Below are 22,396 nucleotides of genomic sequence, written 5' to 3'. Positions count from 1 at the left end.
TCTGCTTGATTTGACTGTCACCTGCCATTTTAGTGGATCTGAAAGCAGGAATTATTGTGTGACTGAAATGGGCTTATGAAGGAATAATGTAACGGGGCTCAATTACATTTGAAATTTCTTAAAACACAAATTAAGGTCTCATATCCACAGCTGTAAATGTACAGATCGCCTCTGTGATTTGTTTTGCCCTGTTCGAATCTGTAGGAAGTGCCTGTATGAATGCCGCAGGCATAGTTGTTTGTAGTTTCTAGTTTTCGTCTAACTCCAGTTGTTGACACACTACCGTGATGTCAGCATAAATGAGTTGACGTGTTTAAGTATTATCGTTTATGTAGCTTACGCTCATAGCAGATGTGACATATCGTTGTTTTTTTTATCCATCACTCTCTTGCCATCACCCTCATAACTTACAGGAAAACCAATGTGCTCCCAAACGGCAGACCAGCTGTTGGTTACAGGAGGATTACAATAACGTTATAGCCATTTTGCAGTGAGCTAGTGCAGCGTGTGCCTGAGTCGTTTGGGATGCCTTGTTGAGCAGAGTTGCACTGAAAACATTATATTTAGACGCTTTATTTTCGTTTGACTTTTCAGATATTAGTCTGAATCGTTCGCTTAAGCCTCATACTGAACGGTTCAATATGAATACACGTATCATTACACCCTTAGTTACACCCTATGCAATCATTTACAAAACTGTAAATTTTAAATGATTTGTTGAAGAATGAGTGAAAATAAAATGTATGCTTATGTGTTTGTAAACGTTATGTTTTATTTGTCGTTTATTTATTTGTTATGTTTTTTAATATGTTGGTAGCTTATTTCGCAGTATTTCTTAATTTCAGGAATGTGTTTTTTAAGGCTTTTTATTTAATAGAGCAATTTTTGCTAAATATATAGTAGTCAAGTCTTGCTTTTTTTTCCAGAAGATATACAACAGATAAAAAAGGAAAGGAAAAAAAAGAAAAGTGTTTTTGAATCCTGAAAAAATCTCACAAAAAAAAATTCTCAGCTTCACTGTTTTCAACATAGATATGCTAAAAAATATTATAAATTTTATTATTTAAATATTACATAATTACATTTCAGTATAGTGTGTATATAGATATATTCACTATTTTTAGTTCGCAAAATCAAATTAGCCAGAAATCTACCAAATGTATTATTATTTTTTATTATAATTTTAATATTATTATTGTTGTTGTTGTTATTGTTGTTATTTTATTATTTTTATTATATATATTTTGCATTTAATAATAAACACTTTTTCAAAAAAAAGCACAACAAAAATATTATGCGTATAATGCGTATATGGATATCACTTTTATTTATTTTTTTAGATTGAAAAATCAAATTAGTCAGTTATTTAAACATTATTGCTCATTTTATTACTATTATGTATTTTTTGCATTTATTAAATCAACATTTTATTGTTATTATTATTTTATGTATTTTTGTTTTTTTCCCTCCCTTTTTCATAAATTTTTTCTATTATGATTTTTTTTTTACATTTAATAATAAACACATTTTTAATCAAATATTTGTTTTCCAGAAGATATTAATTTATTTTAAAAATGAAAAGTCCCTTTTAACAAATCCTGGAAAAAAATCTCCAAAAAAATGCAGCAATACTGTTTTCATTTTTTTAATGTTTATGAAACATTACTTTATTAACTTTCAGTATAACATAAATATGGATATGTTTACTTTTATTATTTTTTTAGACTGTAAAATCAATTTATTTAAAATTATTATTATTATTATTATTATTATTATTATTATTATATGTTATGTATTTTTTATAATTTTATAATAAAACATATTTTTATTTGTTTTTTTCTTTCTCTCTCTCTGCAGGAAATCCTTCTTTTCCGGACATGCTTCATTTTCAATGTACACCATGCTCTACCTGGCAGTAAGTACACACTATGTGGTGCTCTCACACTGTCACAGCTCTGTTGCTGTATAAAGAGCTGTTCATTCATGACTGTTATGTCTAGTACGAAACAGCGACCCTCTATCGCCTTTCACCCTTCCTCTGTGTGCCTCCCGAAATGTGGGTCACACTTATTTTCCCTGTTCATCTCCCAGATGGACACACTCCACCTGTTTTTATTTGTGCAGCTGCACAGACATCCTCTCTCTCCCTTTCTCTCTAAAAATCCTCTCTCTCTTTCATTCCCTATTCTTTATTTTGATACTCTTTTTAAAGGGTCACACTTTTTTTTAATGGACGAATCCCCAATACAGCTTTGCATACACACAAAGGCAGATTTTTTTTTTGCTCAGTCTCCCACTGTATGTAAAGCCTCTTTCAAAGAGCTCAAACTTTCTCCCTTTCACACACAAGACCCTCCTCCCTCCCTCCTTTCTTTCTGATCCTTTCTTCCTTCATCCAAATCATCAGCATCTCCATGGGCCCCTCCACCTTTCCCTCTTTCAGATGGCAGGAGGTGGAGCCGCTCGGCTAATAGAGGTTGCCAGATGTTCATTCTCAGCGTTTTCAGAGATTATTTGAGAGAGAAAAAAGATGGGGCATATATGCATTTCAGTGTGTTTGGGGCCATAGACCTGTTAAAACTCTTGGCTTTATGCTTTCCAAACAACCGTTAAGTTAATGTGAGAGTTTGACAGCTGGGCCTGGTGCCTGAAAAACACTGACCTGGACATTTTCTATACCAGAGGAAACCTTATGTTAGGAACCAGGATCCCTGGCAGGCGCTGTTGAGTGTTTTCGTGCTAAAGCGATACGTTTTTACCCTGGATTGTAAACCATCGTGACTTGGCAGGAAAAACGTCAGAAAATGTTACATGTCATTATTCAGTCCCTTACAGGGCTCGAAATTAACTTTTTTGCTTGGTAGCACCGGTGCTCCTAACTTTAAAAAGTTAGGCGCATCAGGCAAAATTTAGTCGCACCCACCAATTATGAGCACCGTTACTACAAGTTTTATACAACCTTATTTATTGTATTTGAAATCAACACTAATCAAACTAACAAGCAAAAAAAAAAATAATAAAAATAATATATATGTGCAAGCATGAGGAAAATATGTCTCAACGAAATCCAGTTATCACAAGAAAATACATTTTATAACAGAACTGAGTGACCAAAGCACGGGGCACTCACCGGCCCTGCACACACTGCTTGAATGAATCTGTTAACGGTATAACTGTGCTGTTCTCACAAGTGCTGTCTGATATTGCCCTGATGCTTTTGACATATACTGTACCTTATTATATGCATACATGTTAATAGCAATATCTGTCTTTTTAGGAGTAGCGATGTTAGTTTACTCAGTGCAAGCCCGTTTGCAATAGTGTACGTGGTGTAATTTGACATATATCTGCCACTAGCACGGCGGACAGCATCTGGCGATTATATGAAGGATTAAACAGAAGCTCTCGTGCTAGATGTGGCAAGCAGTTACCTGAAAAATCCATCCCACTGACTTTTCATGGCGGACTTGAAGCCACTGGAAGTCTTCTACTCTTGGAAAAGTGTAGATGGTGGACTAACATTCAGCACATGATCACTAGTAAGATGTCATTATTTGTAACTTTAGATGCCATGATTAGATTTTTTCACTGTCCAATCCAGAGTTTGGTCACACTTCATTATGAAATATTTGCACATGAATAGGCTGTTAAAATACACAGTGACTTTTCCAAGATAGTTAAACGTTCTGTTTCTAAAAACAAGAGGCCTATTAAAAATAGTATGAAGCGAGATAAACAGAGCTGAAAGTGAAGGATAGTTTTCTTGGCATAGACTGATCGAGCGATACCGTCTTATTGACTGGAGCGTTCCTCTTTTTGGCCTCACTCTCTGTAATTATCTCAGTCTAGATGTCATGCTTCACAGGTCAGACGCTGAAGTCATAATGAGAGCTCACACCGGTCTTGTGATGCCCTGTTATTTGCACAAACGTAACCCAGGTCAGAACTAGGCAGTCTCTGTTCTCAACCGATTTCACAAATGAATCATTCTGGCACAGAATGCTAAGACTAAACCCACACCTGTTTTGTCAGTGACACGCTTCAGTAACTTTATCTCTTTTTTTCCCCTCTTTATAAACTTTTTTTTTTTAATTCAGGGATTTTAATGTCATTTTAGGGTACTTTTACAAGTGCAACAATTATTATTTTAGTTATTATAGTAGACTAAAATAACTGAACCAACCACTAAATGTTAATAGATCTGTAAATAGATCAGGGGCCATTTGCTAAAACTGCTAAGACTAATCTAATCACTAATTATTTTCTTTTATCCTGGTTATAGCTATTTAAAGGCAGTTACAAAAAACAACACAGGCTTATTCTGAAAATGTAGTCCCGCGGACGTTTCTGGAGTCCGTAGCCAGAGGTACATATGGCTGCAATTCATTTTTTTAAGCGAAAGCTGCAGGGCGGTGTTACGCCATTCCTTTTGGAGCTTACCGGCTGACCGTTTACCACCGTGTGGAGGGCTTTCCCTCTGCAACCATTTTGACCAGTTAGCTCGTCGTCCAGTTAGCTCATCACGTTAAGAGGCAGAGAGTAGTTGACTACGACGAGGGCGACCGGGTTCCAGTCAGGCGAAGACCAGGTAAGACAAAAACAGAATCCAACAAATAGTGAATAAACAGGGTTGAGAATGCTGTAAAAATCCGAAAATGCTTTTTTTTATTATTGGACAGCTTTTGTAAATTGTTGGTTGGGTTTAGGGAAGTAAATGGGTGGGCGGGTCAATCTGTAAATTCGGTTGTGTTCAGGGAAAGCGGAGAGTGGGTCAGTCGATTGGCTGGTCGCCCTGTCAATCAATCATTCAGTCAGACAGACGGTCGACCGACAGCGGCCTCTGGTGAGTTTACGCGAGAACAGCACGGGCTCAAACTGCGCTCGAGAGAGACATTCGAGATATGAAAAAGCGCAAACAGCAGCCTCTCGCAAATTTACAAAAACAAAGACGGAAAAAATACGTACCTCCCGGGACGTATTTCGCGGTCTCCAGAAGCGTCCACGGTACTACATTTTCAGAATAAGCCTGGGTTGTACAAAAATGTTAATCAGTGTAAATTGATTCCAAAAGCAAGACTAATTACCAGTTAAACTATGTCATATAGAATCTTAACTTGGTGCCTATGTTTATGCAGTCTAGTTAAATTCAGTTGGCCCCAAGTTGTCCTTATAATTCGAAGTGGTTGCATATATTTTTGTAACTTATTTAAATTATTATTATGAATTATCATGTGTATATTCAACCATAAGTGGACTAACCTTTTAGAAAAATGTCAAATTATTGTATTTTTTAAAATAAATAATTACTGTTTGAATACGGAAATTATTGAAAATAAGGTCTAGTCATTGTATTTGACATGGCAACTATAAAAAGTGGTAAAATTATGAAGTATATTACCAAGTAGAACTCTGCCCCCTAGAGTGGCCAATAGGACTACACTTTATACAGCTTACAAGGGTATTATGAGTTGCTGGTCAACCATTAAGTTGGATCAGCATATCAGTTTGTGCTGTAGAGCAAGTGCATGTGGGTATTTTGTGGGCACAAGCTGGGCATTTCCCAGCCTCTCTATGACCTCCACACTCCATAGTCCATGAGGTTTGGCCGTGGAGTTACTGCACTTCCCAGACCGCACAGTGATTCATGATACTCTATTTTGCTATTGTGACTAGAGAGCAGGCGTTGAATGATAAGAGATCACAGAAAAAGCAAAAATCACTCATAGGGGATTTGTCAAGTCTTTAAACTACTGTTGTAGGCTTAGTTTTCTTTATGTTGTGGTCGTTAACATGGCTCCGCTTTAATATTGTTGGACTATAGAAAAGGCTTTAGTGGTGAAGTTTCGCAGTTTTCTACCAGAATTGGCATGAACGAAGTGCAAACAGCATTCAAAATGACCCACAAACCAAGTACAGACCTTTTTTTTCTATTAAAATATTTCAAAATAAGTGTAGTTTCACCTCATACTCACCTTTTTTATTAAACTAACATGATTTATTATACCACAGTTCTCATGCCTTTTCTGTTTCCCATCCCAAGTTGGACTCAACATGCCATTTTGTGGCTGCTCATAAGACCTGAGGTCAATCACTGGGCTTAAATAAAGTTTACTCACCCTTTCGTTCATGACTTTCTTTCACAGAACAGGTCACACAGTTACATTGAACTGGGAATGCTACTTTTTTTTTTAGAAAAAAAAAAGAAATAAAAAACAAAGAACAAAGCGGTTGATAATACAAATCAAGTCATAATATATTTGACATACATTATAACAAATTGATTACAATGACATATTCAGTTAATTTTTTCCAGTACTTGTTACACTTTTTTAATTTTTTTTTTATCAAATCGAAGATTAAAAGTGAGTCTCTCCATACAGTGTATTTCCTTTACAATTCCTATCCATTGAGCCCTTGTTGGAGGATCAGCCTGAAACCATTTTCTAGTTATGGCTTTTCTGCTACTTACCAAAGGGATTTGAACTAAGTAATTGTCAATAGTTGGAATAATTACTGGTATTTTCCCAAGGTATAATGTAATAAATGAGTAGTTGAATTCTTCTCCAGTTATCTTTTTTATTTCAGTCGCTATTTCATACCAGAAGGTTTGAAGTTTTAGGTTAGCCATTGAGGTTCCACATTCTCTCCAACAAGAGCCCAAACTTTCAACACCTGTACACAATGCAGACAGTTTAGGAGTTATAAAGAACCTCATCAGATTTTTCCATCCAAACTCTCTCCAAGTTCTTGAGTTTGTGGTTTTTGCTTGTATGACACACACATCTGTCCAGTCTTCCTCTGTTGGTTTGACTCTCCCATTTTTGTTTTATGTAATTTAAAAAATGAGTCTTACTGTTTTGTATGCTTTTATATAATTTAGAGACCAGTTTTTTTTTTTTTTTTTATGTATGCATCTGCAAATACTGTGCTCAAATTAGAATCATCCTTAAATTTATTTATTTTTTTAATTATTATTAAAGTAATCTCTAACTTGCAAGTATCTGTAATAGTCCTGCTTGTCTAGGCCAAATGTATCTGATAAGGTCTGAGAACTCATGTAATGTCCGTTAGAGGTCACTGAACTGAATGACGTTATTCCTCCTGCCAATGTTTAAATCTCGTATCTAGTGTACACGGTTGAAAGTCTGGGTCAAATGCTATCCAACTTAATATCTTATTAAGTTTTCCTTATTGATATTTCTTTAGTATACTAAACCATAACTTCAATTAAAACACGGTCCAAGTATTCAATCTAATGTAGTAATTTTCTGCTTGATTTTTGTTACCAAGTAATGATTGTAAACTGGAATGAAACTTTCAGTTTTCTAAAAGGAAGCAAAGCACAAAAGAAGTATTAAAAATGCTTGATATGACTTTTTTTTTTATAAAAATCGTTTGAAGCCATAGTAGATATGTGCAAGACACAGAGTGAAACTGAACTAGCTTTAGGCTAAAAAAATTGACTTCTTTCATAGCTCTACTCATGCTCGTGAGTTTTGATATGAATCTGTCTGCATCGTTCTTTCAAAAATCTAGCTGACCTGGTTTCTTATGGAATAGTTCATTTAAGAATTCAATTGTTTTATTTACTCACTTTTGTCATTACAGTCCCTCAACACTTAAATTCTTGAAAAACTGAAATGTAATTACATATATCTCCAGTCCACCAAAACTTTTGCATCTCTAAAAGAACCAGTGAGGTTTACGTGACTTGAAATATTTCACTAGACTTTCATGACATGCCATGGTGCTTTTGAATCGATTTTGGAATACAATGACAAGCTAAAGCTTCCAAGTTTTTTGCCCATCTGAACAACATAAAATGTCAAAATGTTGGAAAAATTCTCCTTATAATGCCCCCTGAGTCTCAAGGATCTTTATCATTGTCCATCTTGATACCTTAGTATCAGATCTGATGGCACAACCAAGATAGCCTTCAGGGAAGGGATTGGATGGAGACTGTCAGCAGAGTCGAATGTTATCTGCATGAGGCTGTGTTTCATCCCATGTGGGCACAAGGTGTGTGTGTGTGTGTGTTTGTGTTTTGGGGTTGGATGTCAATGGAGAATTTCAGACCACACCATGTCTGCCAGTTCTGCTGCCACCACCTTTAAGCACAGATACCAGAGAGCCATATACACACCGTCGTCTCTGATCGCAGTGTCTGCGGCACGTTCACCTTATCTGAGCTCTGATAGCAAGACATTAAGAGGCAGTTTTGACGGACTGTATCTAAGCCCTGAGGGTCCTTAAGCTTTGCTGTTCTTATCAGCTCTTGGATGCCTACAGTACGTGTGGAGAGGATCCCACTTTCGCCCTTAGGAACAAAGCCACTTTAGGAGTTTGGAAAAATCAGAGCATCTCTACATCTTCAGACTTAGACATGCTGGCTTGCAGCTTAAGAGATGAGCTTCAGCAGGGCTCCCTAGGTATTGGACGTCACCCTTCTGTGACCTCTCAAAGTCCAACATATACCAGAGATCTCTCTGCTGTCTTAGTGTAGAAAATTTCAGTATAAAAACTGTTCAATATATAAATAGCTGATTTTTTTTTTTGTTTAACCTTATGGCAGATGCCATCAAGAGGCCCTAGCTGTGTTGTTTTTGTTGTGGCTTGTTGACATGCATTGTTCTGCGTTGCGCAAAATAGTTTACACAGTTTAAGCAATAGAGAGCACAAGAATAGCTACGTTTCTATCCACATATCTTTATGCACATTTTGGAATAGTGATGTGCATAAACTTTGACTGAGCAGGATAAACTTTTTATCTTATATGAAAAAATGTGCATAAACAACAAAAGAAACGCGTTTACAGAATAAATTCCAACATGTGCATCAAAAAAGTCATGTGATTTTCGTTTTAATAGTATAATTAGCATCTTTGGATGAAGAAATAGCTATTATTACAGTTCAACCTATGTTTGTTAATTTGGATTAAATCTTCAAGAAGATGCAAGAACATACAAATCTGATATTTGTAAATGTCTTAAAACGAAGGGCGATAAAAAGGGAAAGGAAATCCTCAGTGAGCTCAATGTTTTTATTTTTATTAATCCACTGTATTTTTGTTTACAATTACATCAGTGTGTCTGATATATTATAGCAGACAGACAGTCTCCTTAAGCCACATATCTGTGGTGTTTAAATATTCCATGGCATTCATATAGCCTGATCAAAGACATTATTGACACATTTGTTTGTAAGCTCTCCACAGGAACTTTTTGGAGGGATAGGAATGCCAAGTGTATGAAAGTTTGTGGTTGAAATGGCTACAGCTTCTTGGTTCGAAATTCCCTCATTGCTGCCAACACTGAGGCCGAGCTGAACCAGAATGAACATGAGCATGAATTTATTTATTTATTATTTGCCTCAGATGAACTTGAGCCATATAATCAAGCTAGTATCTCCATTTCATCTGGGACATCTGGCTCAGAAATGTAACTTTTATCCAGCTATAACCTCAATCGCTTATTTAGAGTAGCGTGAAAGAATCAACTGCTGAATCCGGCAAAAATAACTAGTAGATTTGTTTCACCATTTTTATAAGGACTTCCTGGCCACAATGTAAAATGAAATGATAAGAGAACAAGCCATATGTTGATTCCAGTTGGTCTGAGCCACAACGCACAGCCATCTATAAACACACATAGATGCCAATCGCTCTACCATCCTTCCGTTCTGAAGGGATGTTTTCATGAGATAAGATCAACTGAAAACTCTTGAGGATGCTTACATTTATCTTTAGTTTTGCTCCCTCTGATGTGGTGTGAACATATTTTGTGCTGGCAGCAGTAGAGTTATTCTTTGGTTCAATAAAATACACCGGAAATTACAACAGCATCACCTTTGTGATAACCTCAGGGAACTCAAAGTGAGTTTGTGAAGCTGTCAGTCTACTTGTGGAGGCACACCCATCCTCGCATCATCTAAGAACTTCGACCAGTAAGGAAACTCCAACTCCCAAACATCCTCAGGGAGGGATTCCTTCCTCTGTACGCACACAATGCCTTCGGAGAGAGCTGTTCAGGAAAGCAGAAATGACCTTGCACACACCTTTGTTTGAAAACTCAAAGCTCAAGATGACTATTGTTTGTTTTGTCTAACGAGCATTTGGGGCCTTGTTGGAGCGTGTGCATCTGTGTTTATCTGTTACTGTCCGTGAGTAAGGGTGTGGGCAAGGATTTCTAATGTCTGTTGAGGTTTCAAACGTAATGGAAGTTTTCCTTCTCACGTGGTGATGGATGATCAAGCAAGGGTGATGAGTGCAGGGTCCTTGACTGACCCAGATTGAAGGGTTTCAGGACTGATGGCCCGCCAGAGCGTCGTCAACAGTTTGTCCTCCTGACCCCCATCCTCCCCTCATCTTTGTAACCCTCGCTTCATTTGTTTTCTTACCCTAATGAGTCTTCCTGTTCCCAGAAAGCAAACCCTAAAAGAGGTCCTTGGATTTAGGTGACAAGAGTTAGAAAGTCCACATCCTTAGTATGTGGGATTTCAGTCCATCCCAGCTCTCCTTAGACTTTTCCATTTCCTGCTCTTTCATTTTCTAATTTCTGTCAATTATTATATCAGCTGTTATGTTATACCAATATGAAGTGTACACTTTGTTTAAAGTGCTTGTGCTCTCTGTTTCCTCAGTTCTACCTACAGTCTCGGTTCACATGGCGAGGAGCCCGTCTCCTGAGGCCCCTGCTCCAGTTTACCTTGCTGATGATGGCCTTCTACACCGGTTTATCACGAGTGTCTGATCACAAGCACCACCCTACTGATGTCTTAGCTGGCTTTGTTCAAGGAGCCCTGGTGGCCTACTGCATAGTGAGTACATACTTTACAGTTTGTCTTTTTAGAGTTGGGAAAGTGTACAAGTCTGGCAATTTCCTACTTTAGGACGTTTGATCACAACTGGCATTAATCTGGTTGTCTTCACAACATTTGATGTTCTTTTAATAGCAAAGAACAAAGGTTTTTACACAGTGTTAACACCAAAGGAACTTATTAAATTTTCCGTTTTTATATGCAAACAATTAACAACCCAACAAGTTTCCGCATTTCCCACTCTTCATTTTGAAACATGTCATGTTTTTTTTGTTTTTTTTTACTGTTTCTCAACTTGACTAGACGCATATTTATCAGATTGTCAAAGTAACCATTAAGAACAGATTTTATCTGGTGCCTTTTGAGTGGAGTGAAGACAGAAGACCATCCAGAGTTTGAGGTCGGAAGGGGATCTGGAAAATCTGGAAACAGACCACAACATTCTCCAGACCCCACCCTTTCTCTTTTTCACCCCTTTCCACAAAATTACTCATCCATCAAAATGAAGCATAATCTTTTTCTTGCTAATGCAGAGCATATTGCCTCAATTGCACCATTACCAACTCTGAAATGAAAAAAAAAGAAAGGGGGAGGGTTGTGGAAAAAGGAATTTTACACTTTGTAATTGAGCCACATGTCACTGTTGTCAGTTCCAGGTTTTCCCTGGAGTAAGCAAAGCTTCACTTAGCTGGATTGTGCTTGGGAAAATTGAGTCTGGTGGAACCATATGTAAAAAGAGACCGGCTTTTTACTTTAGGAGAAATGTCAGCTCATTATTCATTAGAGAGTCAGTGTTTTATTTGCATTGCAAGGGGTGGTGTGAAGATAAGCACAAAAGATAGCCAAGACCACTTCTTCCAGATAGCACCACAACATATTTCTTATAACATCTGAATTCTTTGTGCTGGAATTGAAATATTGAGTTGTGCCTCTCATACGTTACAATTCCCTGAATGCTGTAGGAGTGCGTTTCTTCACTATAATTGGCTGTGACAGGGACACGCTTTTATGGTGCACAGATGTTAGCCAAATATTCATCTAGCTGGTATCATGAACCTCGAAAACTTTTAATTGTCAGTACTTGAGAATTGACTGACTTGACCAGACATTGGTGGTTCAGTTTTTTGTTTGGCATTTCAGTTTATCTAAGTGTAGCTTTGGCTTACATGAATCACATAATAGGCTCATTGAAATGTTAGTGAAACAGTCCTGTTTTGCTTAAATTATCTATCCGTATGGTCTTAATTGTCTTTGAACCTCTCAGGTTCAGGGCATGGGATCTAGTCTTTGATTTTGCAGACGTTTGCCTCATTAAGATCAGTTCAAATAACTGCAAGTAGAAATAAGATCCTTTTCACTAAAGATCAAGGCACCAATGTACTTGTTTTTAACAAGCCTACGTTTGGAATCTGTTCCGTTTCCCCATCTGTAAATGCTTTCGAAGCCCAATTAGAGTATTTTTAATGACCAAAGCTCAGATGGAGCCTATAGAGGTGATGCAAGGTATGTGTCTTCAGATGAAAAGGATGCGTGGTGAGATGCCAAAATGTTGTCCCAATTCATCACGCACCAATACATGCACCATATGCAGCAGTGCACTAAACAGTTCATAGTTTAGTCACAGTATTTCTTTTAAGCTTGGCTGTAGGTGCTGATTACTGCTTAAGGGGCTTGTGTTTAAAGACTTTTAAAGGTTGTAAGTGCTCTGGGTCGGTGTCCAATTGGCTGGCTTCAAAGAAACCATGGAAAGTTACAGGTCTTGGTGAGTTTTGGCAATATTGCAAAAGCTGATTACAGACATACAGCATGTTCTATATTAAAGAGAATCAAGTCACGTGGTGCTGTTAGACTTTGGTGCTCAGGGAAAACTGTTCTCAGAACAGCAATTAATGTCAATCTGTCTTTGCATCATGCAAAGGAACTCAAACCTTGAGCAGTACAATGCTAACTAGGCCATCAGTTTCATTCAATCTCAAAAGGAGGCTCCTAAAATCCTACATGCAATTCTTTGTACTCTGGCCTGGTTTTTATCAGAAATTTTGGCAAGAGCCACTAGCGTTACAATCGATGAAGTCAAGCAGCCTGGCATGTGTTTAAATGTCTCATTCATAACTTAGAAAACCTTTGAGATTCAGTCTTCAAGAAACCACTTTTTCCTTCTTTGTCTTTTGGACTGTTGACTGCGGCCACATCCTCCGGTCCTTCCTGTTAGAGAGTGGCGTGAGCTGTTTGTTCATGTCATCAAACATAGCCCACTTTCTAAGCTGCTGACATGGATGGAGAGAGTGTAAGAGGTTGGCTGCTGCTACGGCTCAGTTGCAGAGGTGTTTCCTGCAGGACTAGACAAGGGTGGAAACAGCTGGAGGCCAGTGCTCAAACAGCTTTTTCCTCTTCCCACCCTCTCTCTCGATATTCACAACACCCCTTGAGTTCTCAGATCCTGGCTAACAGTATCTCACCATTCCTCAGGATCACAGTGGGTCATGTTCAATACTCCGGACTCCAGTTCCTACTGCGATAACAGTCCATAGTTAAGTGTTTCTGGTCTGGCTTGGGTGGCAAAGATGGTTGTCCCGATATCATATCTCTCCCTCCCATATGTCGGGCACAAGCTTGATTCCTTTTTTCCAGTGGCTGCAACAGCGCTCACCATGTAGTCATGGTAATAGAGGCTGTCTCAGGCTCAAAATAGTGCGGTTGTGTGTAAGAAGAAAGGGAATTTTAACAGTGTTATTAAACTTTACTAATGTTACGCAGGAGAGCAAGCAGCCAAAACACAACTTAGTCTCCACAATTATTATGCAGATGTGGCTCAGTGCCTGAAAGTACAATTTAAGACATATGCATAACATAAGCAACACACTCTCACACATAATCATGTGCTGTGTTTGGCACTTTTTGGGTTTAGGCACACCCAATCCAGTGGAAGACCACACACATGTGCACACACCCAGACTGACATGTCTTCTATGAACCTGTTCACAGTTCATCTCAATCCCAAGTCCATAAAGGCATCAGTGAAAAGCGACAGAGGCTCAGAAAGGTTCATTGGAGACAAATTTGGATTCAGTTGGTGTGCCCTCCCAGCCCTATATCCAAAATAAGTGTGTGTTATGTTGATATTTTGACTATCTGGCACAATGGTTGGATGGTGACAAATTCTATGTTTCATTTCCTGTCTGATTAAGTATGTGTGAGAGAGGAACTGCTCAAGGGGGGAAGTTAGTGTGCCATGTAGATGATGTCAAACCACATTAATATAATAAAGACAGGGAGACTAAAATAGTTCATTAGGCAACTTGATACCCTCGTGCTTCGCATTACAGTTTAAAGATAATGTTTTGTAATAGACCAGTGGTGTCCAAACTTGATCCTGGAGCGCCGGTGTCCTGGAGAGTTTAGCTCCAACCCTAATCAGACACACCTGAACCAGCTAATCAAGATTTTACTAGATCAACTAAAAACGTCCTGGCAGGTGTGTTGAAGTAAGTTGGAGCTAAACTCAGCAAGCAACCTGTCCTCCAAGACTGGGTTTGGACACCCCTGTAATAGACTTTTTCTCACTTTGATAAACTTTTACCAAGCACTCTTCCAGGTCCATAGACTGTTTCACACTGGCTTGTTATAGGAACTCCATTATAGGGCAGACCTGTTCTGGTTGAATTTGGAGAAGGCTCTCTGTCCCGCCCACACTCGTCAGCACTACCAAGCCGACCAATCACAGAGCTTGCGCTACGCATGGTTGCGGCGTGTAGTTAAATTTTTTTGGGAGGTCGCGTCAGTGACGTTAACAGCCACGGCGAGGGCTATTCGTCCACGCGTAGGCCGCGCCATAGCATACCTGTGCGTTTGACACAGAAGTATAAATCAGCCTTAACGAGTAGTATTTTCATGGCTAAATGTCTGTACTTCAACCAAAACATATATGAACTATAGTGTTTAGTTTTTTTTCTGAACACTACAAGTAGCTAAACCTCATTCATTTAGAGCTGGGAACATGCGTAAATGCAACAACTTTAATCATAAGGTAATCACAAAACAAAAGGCTCCATCTGGAGCTTGTTCATGGGACTTGTAAACAATCACTCTTAGCACTGCCTCTGTTCGTCACTGCTACCAAGCCGACCAACCAGACAGCTTTCACTAAACATTGTTGCGACGTGTAGTTACATGTGCATCAGCCATGGTGAGGGTTATGCAACCGCACGAAGGCTGCGCCAGAGCTTACAGGTGCACTCGACGCATAAGTATAAATCAACTTTAGGTTGGATCTAACCCAGCACAAATGAACTACCAGTTATGTAAATGTACCTTTGTTGAGAAAATCCATACAAAACACTAGTACAGTATTTTAAATTTTATAAAACGTTTACATTTATTAAACTAATATAGTAGGAATAAGAATATGCACCAAAGTATAATCCTCCAGTAACAGACTACTAAGGAGCATCTTAACTAAACTCCTTTGCATGCTGTTAATGACACTGCAGTAAGGTCAACTTACACACACAGGCTTAGACAAACACGCAAAACAGCTTCCTGGTGCTGACTGAGCATTTAAACACAATGAAGTGAGTTTGCTTTGGAAGAACACTTTCAGACAGAGGGCTCTGACACAGGAAGCTGTCACCCCATGACACAGGTTCATTGGCCGTCTATGATTGCAGGTCAGAGGTGACACTGCATCAAGCAGACTATTGTAGGAGAAGATTCCTGAGTCATGTTGGACAGTAAAGCTTACTGTTTGCTTGAAGCTGATGGCTTATGTGATAACACATAATTGCACAAACCCTGCAGATTTGAACACAATTAACACTTAACTCTGGCTTGTGTCTGCGTTCCTAAAATCTAACGCACAATTGTTTTAAATATTTGGGGATTGCCCGAAAATATTAGTTATGTTATTTATAAATAATAAGCTGTATTTTATTCCAGTTAAAATGAAAATATTGAAGAGCAACGGCTTTATTATTCCTTTGTCAATGTGTTGTCATTAGGGTTAGGCGATGTCGACCAATTTGGCATTGTACATACAACGTCTAATGTGGAACATCACGATGGATGATGGCATCATCGTCATAGGCGACAAATAGTTGCATACTCTTCTGCTCGACGGCAGTGGAAATCGCTTGAGTTTAAACTCGGAAAAACGTCTAAAAAAATGCTGATGATAAACGCAAACTAAAAGTGTCCCGATGTGTACAAGCCTTAAGTGTGTATTTCTTACGAGCAGATTTGCAACAGGAGCGGGGCGGATGATTGCGATACCAGCTCAGCATTGTGATGTCTATCGCTCATCGATAGACATCAACCATAGTTGTTATACTTCTTCTTCTTCTTTTTCTTCTTCTTCTTCTTCTTCTTCTTATTATTATTATTATTATTATTATTATTATTATCATTATTAATTCAGGGTACATTCTACAAGACGTTAATAATATAATTATATGTTTGTCACAAAGTTAAATTTAACTTTCATTTTTAAGGATTTACCATCAAGTTAAATACTGTTAAATCAATACAAAATATATCTAGCATTATATGTACAATTATGCATTCGTTATAACATAATGTATCAAATCAGTGGACTTATTACCATAATTAAACAGCATATTGTTCAGATGTGTTTTCAATGGCTACTTGGTTCGATCGTTGACCAAAAAGCCCACGTCTGACATCATTGCTTCTGAAAAGAATTTCTTTGTATCTGCAAAGAAGCCGAGGATCTAGATCCAGTTTCCTGATGTCATGGCAGCGCAATCTAAAGGTCACTCTGGAAATGTCATGATCTTTCTGGCATACGTTCACTCACATGGAAAGAAGACGCTTACAGGAGGCCCTATAGGATGAATTCATCCGCTGTAACCTTTGGATAAAGCTCTCTTTGTATGCGTGCATAACGCCTTCCACTGAGAGGATATGCAAGAAACAGCTGCTGGAAAGATGATTCCAGAACTTCGATGGCCTCTGTGTTCACTTTCTATCTCTTTTCACAAATCTGCTCTATTACTCAGGCCTGTCACCCACACAACCAAATAGGAAATCCCTTTTTTTATTTTGTGTGCAAGCCTGTGCTCATTCTCCCCCCTTGGCATCACCCAAGGGCAGTTTGCCGCTCAGGGGTTGACAGCAGCTCCTGAAGCGTGTCAGGACAATTTAGCTGTTAGCAACCCTAAACACTGACCTCTTTCCCTGTCACACACTGGCCCCATACTCTTCACACCCTCATAAATAGCGTGTGTTTATGTGTTGGCAGGGTTTCTGGAATCGCTGATTCCACCGTCAGCTGTTCTGCATGCTTCAGTAGCATAGACGGTGAAATATCCCTCAGGCCAACATTACCAAGAAAGCATTCTGTCTTTGGCATGAAGGCCATGTGACTCAGACTTGCGTATTTTCGGCTCTTTGTAAATCTTTTGGGTGCAAGCCTAGTTTAATGCCAAGGGCACACTTCCTCAGTACCCTCCCTAGTTTCCTGTGATGTCACCAGGATGTAAAGGAGGGCTGTCGGGCATCTTTTCTTTCACAACAAAGTTCTTCCCACGGCAAATGAGAGCGTACTGAACACACTCCTTCCTCAGAGTCAAGGATTGAACAAAGGAACCGAGGAGGTTGCTCTTTATCTTCCCTACTGAGTCAGTGTTTTTAAGGCATGTGGTGTTCGTTTGTCATTCTTATCAGATGTGTGACCTCATACACATCCGGATGTCATGGATGATGGATTGCCAGCCTTTATATAATTGGATATTTCAAAGGATTTATTAGTCATCTGTGTCTAAATTGGCATAATAAGGAAAGCTAAGAAGTTCTTGTTCTTTTTTTCCTTTAGGTAAAGATAAAGTTCTAAAAATATAGTATATGGTTAGAAAACATCCCAACAACAGCCGCACTGCTCATAGCAATGTTAAGTTCGCACATCCTCCTGTTGATAACAAAATGCTTTCTTGACTACCGTTTTCTCAGCACTGCCATTTAAGTTGTATCTGATTATAGCGATGTGGATATTTTTGCACAAGCTCTTCAGTTCATCACACTTATTTATTCAGTGCTTTGTACAGAAAATTGAAAAAAGTTGCTTCAATTTGTCCTATAAAAAATCTGTAAAAAGAACTTGAAAAGATTTCGACATAAAAGAAAGCAGAGCCTTAGAACCGCACCTCATACCTGCCAAAACTCCCGTTTTTCTCGGTAGTCTCCCGTATTTCAGACCCATCTCCCACCATCCTCCCGTTTTGTTATTTTTCCCAGAAAACTCCAATAATTTCATCCCCACATTACCTCCCCCTCACGGTCCTTAGCTTTTGAGTACAGTCTGTAACACCCCCGGGTCGCCTACTATCTGGCATAGTATCTGATCGCAGAGGCCGCCTTAAACCTGGTCCATAGTACAGTTACTAACCAGTTTTCAACAGTGTTTTTCAGACACCTCACCCCTGAACCAAAACCTCTTTTCCTGGTCTCCCAGATTTTCAGAGACAAATGTAGGCAGATGTGCCATACACATATTTTATTGTGTTTACCAGTTTGAGTGAATTGTTCCAGAACGTTTGCACTTGCAGTATGTTTTGAATTTCGGACAGAAACATGAGTTTAAGACAGACTTTGTTTGAAATTATGGCAGTTCCAGTTTCAGGACTGGGTTTTGCCTCTATTAGGACAGTAGTTAAACAGGAAATGGAGTAGGAGATAGAGAGAGAGGGAGATATGGGCATGGCATCGGGAAAGGTCTATGAGCTGGAATTCAAACTCTGGAAGGCCAAATTGCAATCGCGTTGCATGTCAGCACAGACAGTTTTAGTGTGTTTTAATGCAGCTGTTAGGATTTTGATGATCTTTTCCTTCTTCTTATCTTCCAAGCAACCATCTATCCATCTAGAACACCTTGGCAACCAGGATCATGCCTTATTCAGAACAAAATTGAATTATCTTGTTAGTTCTAGTGAAACTTATACATTTAACTCAATCTGAAATGAGGTGGCAAATTTAGTCTGGAATTACAATTAGAAATTGAGTAAAGTCAAATTGAGATCCACTGTAGTGCACAAAAAAGTAACCAACCAAAAAGGCTAAAGCCTTTTTTCGGGCTTTAAAGGCTTCAACCAAAGGTGCCTTTGAAAAATAATTGTTGCTGAAAGCCAGTAATGTTGTAAGCATAGTTGATTTCCACCCTTTGTTGGCTCTCAAATGAACAATCTAATGGTGTTTTGTTCTTTTTTATGCTCCTCTTCTAGGTCTTTTACGTATCAGATCTCTTCAAACCCAAAGCTAAGACAGCCACCCCGCCGCCCTCGCCAATCAAGAAAGAGCTGCTCCCTTCTTCTGACATCATCGAGAGGAACAACCATCACAACATGGTGTAGGATGGAGGACCGGGAGGCTGCATTCCCAATCTCCCTATCCTAAACTCCACCCCTCCCTGATTCCCCTGAAGAAAACCAGAATAGCCACCTGTGACAGAGGAGGACGCCTCCTCTCTTTCTCATCTGACAGTAGAATGTAGGCACAGGACAGAGACAATCCTATTGACTCTTATTACAAATGACCTCACAATCCGAGAGCCCAATTCGAAAGGCCAAACAGACACAAAGCTAACAGAAAAAAACAAGCCAATTGTCCTTCAGAATGTTGGATGACAGAAGTATTGAACGACAAGGAGAGCGTGAATGTGAGGCTGGTCTCATGACCAGCTGTTCTCTCCTTTTGTCCTTTGTAGCCTTTCAGGAACAGCTTACAACAAATTCCTTATTAATAGGAATGATGCATACCTGCGATGTAAGTAGCACAGATATATTAACAGTATAATAACTTATAGCACTATATACAAATTCATGAAATGTCACCACTCGCTATCTGAGGAGCGTAGCTTCAAGAAGCTTGATGACGAGCTGATTTTGAGCTACTCGAAACAGTGGCCTAACTGCAATTTAACGGGTTTGTTTTTTTAAAGGCGGGCGGGAGGGCGGGTTGGGCTTTTAATTTTAGATATTAAATTTACAATCCCTGCTCAAACCGTGGGGCTGGGGGGCTTGCCTGAGCCATGCTGCCTCACTGTCTTCTGATTGGTCAGGGGGCAGGGTTTGACATTGGAGAGGTGTGTCTTGTTACCACTGTTGACACAGGCACGTGGCTTTGCTAGCCACCTCACCTCACTGTCTACTGATTGGTGAGGGCGTGGGGTTAGATATCTGGGAGGTGTGCCTCATCAACATTGTCGACACAGTGGCGTGGCTGTGCCATGCCATCTAGCTGTCTTGTGATTGGTCAGAAAGTGGGGGTAGACATCCAGAAGGGTGTGTCTCATTTCTTTGTCTTGCTCTCTTCTGATTGGTCAGTAGTAAGACATCTGGAAATGTGTCTCGTCACCGCAGCTGGTGGTGGGGCGTAGCTGAGCCATGTTGCTTCTATGTCTTCTGATTGGTCAGAGGGTGGGGTTAGACATCAAAGGGGTGGATCTCATTTCCACAGTGGGTGGGATTGACTCCCAATTTCCCCATCGACCACACTGGCACATTTTTAATATTTGCTTTGTTTTGGACCTGGGAATGAGCCTCTTCCGCTGGCTGGTTTGACCTCTTTCCAGTTCCGACTGCTTAAGCACTCAACTATGGTTGCGTGTTTTTACCCATAATGCCACCTGTGCCCTCTGCCTGTCCTGGCAAGAATCATACTGCCCTGAAAAAGAGGGATGTGGGGTCCCTCAGGGGGGCGCTCGGTCCCTCGTTTGCATATGTGTTTGTATGTGAAGAAACGTAAGAAAACTGTGGACTTTTATTTCTTCTCTCTTTTTTTATTTTTTTTTATTTTTGTTTTGTTTTATGGAAATGCCTTTTCTTAGCCTTGTTCTTATGATGTCGTCGTCTACTGTCCCACTTACAGCTGTACAGGACTGCCTGAATACTCCAGAAAACACATCCATACAACACAACTCAAGCTCCAAATGTGTTGCACATCCCTCCCATTGTATAGTCCGTCCTATCATTTCAACAGACCGCTTTATTTCTCTCTCAGAAGTATATAAATAATGTATAGATCACTAAAATTAACTATGTAAGATATTATTTCTGAACATGTTTAGATATATCCACTATGAATCTAAAACGCAATGTGTCATGACCTGTGTTTATTTACAAAGTGCTGCTTTTATGAGCATTGATTGACCTTTTTTTTTTTTTAGGTGACTAAAATATTGTAGAGTTGTGATAGTACGTTTTTAATAAACGTTGAATAAAACACATACAATTGTATCAAATTCACTATTAGTATTTTTGTATTGTCTCATTTTGTACAAAGTCAAATAATAGCGATATGTTTTTTCTGCTAAATGTACTTAGCTCTAATACGTGTGCTTTTAAATAAAAGCTCTTTATAAACAACAGCAGTGTGTGTGCTTGTTTAGTGCATGGTTTTGGTTATTTAAGTTTAAGGTTTGATGCTTTCAAGAGTTCACACTTAGCTGATGATTGATTATAAGCAAGTTTGGCATGCTGTCCCGGGAGAGACCCCTGAGCTCGAAGGTTCTTGAGCCCTGGGCTCCCTCCCGTTTAGAGGAAGAAAGGGGAGCCTCGAGCTCAGGTAGATCTCGACAACTCCCCTTTGATAATAGCTAAAGACTAAGATTGAAAGCTATTAAAAGATATGCTGCATTGTTAGATTACCTGTATTGAAATTTAGATTTAACGATTAAGTTGTTGTGCATGTTTTTGGAATGTGGGAGGAAACCGGAGAACCCGGGGAAAACCCACGCAAGCACGGGAAGAACATGCAAACTACACACAGAAACGACCACCGGCCTGTTAAGGAACTAGAACCGGTGACGTTCTTGCTGTCAGGCGACAGTGCTAGTCACTGAGCCACCGTGCTGCCCTATGGAGGGAAAGGTGAAAAGGTAGGGGTGGAAGGGGGGATTCTTCAAATCGCAGATGACTGTAGTGAAAAAACCCTGGCTCTTTATTGTGGTTAGGAATAGCCTGATTGGTGGATCAAGCATGCTAATGCAGAACCAGCCGTGTTCAATCATAATCACGTGCTCCTCTCGAAATTAGTTTATGAATAAACTTCACGTAGTGATTTCAGGTCTGTTTTGACATTGAAAGAGATCATTTTAGACAAAAGTTTTAACATCCATAAAATAAACATAACTTGTTCAGTTGTTATATATATATATATATATATATATATACTTATGGATCTTATAAGATATCAACTGTTTATTAGTAGTTGTAAAGTTTGATCATATTCTACCAGTGGTGTAAAGAGTACAGAAATATCAATCTCAAGCAAAAGAATCATTACTTGCCTAAAAATGTAGTGCAAGTAGATTAAAAGTTTTTGTTGTAAATATTACTCAAAGTATGAGTAAAAAGTAGCCCTTTTAAAAGTACTCAAGAGTAGTGAGTATTACGCTGTAAAAAGTTGATGTGTTTAAATGTAGCTTGTGGATGTGTGTAAACGTAACATTCTGTAGTGCATTTAGTTATTGCACAGCAGGCACACAACGTCATAAGACGTTAATAATAGGTTAGATTTAGGTTGTGACGTCAGGTGACCAAAATTCAAGGTCTAGCCAGCGTCTATGGACAAC

The 22,396-nt window shown here is 39.0% G+C and overlaps 1 protein-coding gene across 2 annotated transcripts in view; it reads left to right on the top strand.

The window, feature by feature from the left end:
- plpp3 (phospholipid phosphatase 3) overlaps positions 1-21,188 on the top strand; it is a 57,479-nt gene extending 36,291 nt beyond the window's left edge. For both annotated transcript variants that reach the window (XM_001919526.8, XM_003200678.7), the window contains exons 4-6: positions 1,858-1,915; positions 10,639-10,815; positions 19,047-21,188. In XM_001919526.8, the coding sequence (XP_001919561.1) occupies positions 1,858-1,915; positions 10,639-10,815; positions 19,047-19,175 (364 nt within the window). In that variant the 3' untranslated portion in view covers positions 19,176-21,188. The remainder of the gene's footprint in view (positions 1-1,857; positions 1,916-10,638; positions 10,816-19,046) is intronic.
- Positions 21,189-22,396: the final 1,208 nt, after the last annotated feature.

The sequence above is a fragment of the Danio rerio genome, chromosome 20 (genome assembly GCF_049306965.1).
Source record: "Danio rerio strain Tuebingen ecotype United States chromosome 20, GRCz12tu, whole genome shotgun sequence".
Classification (NCBI taxonomy): domain Eukaryota; kingdom Metazoa; phylum Chordata; class Actinopteri; order Cypriniformes; family Danionidae; genus Danio; species Danio rerio.
Note: the sequence above shows the minus strand (reverse complement) of the source record. Positions and strands in the feature narration are given on the sequence as shown.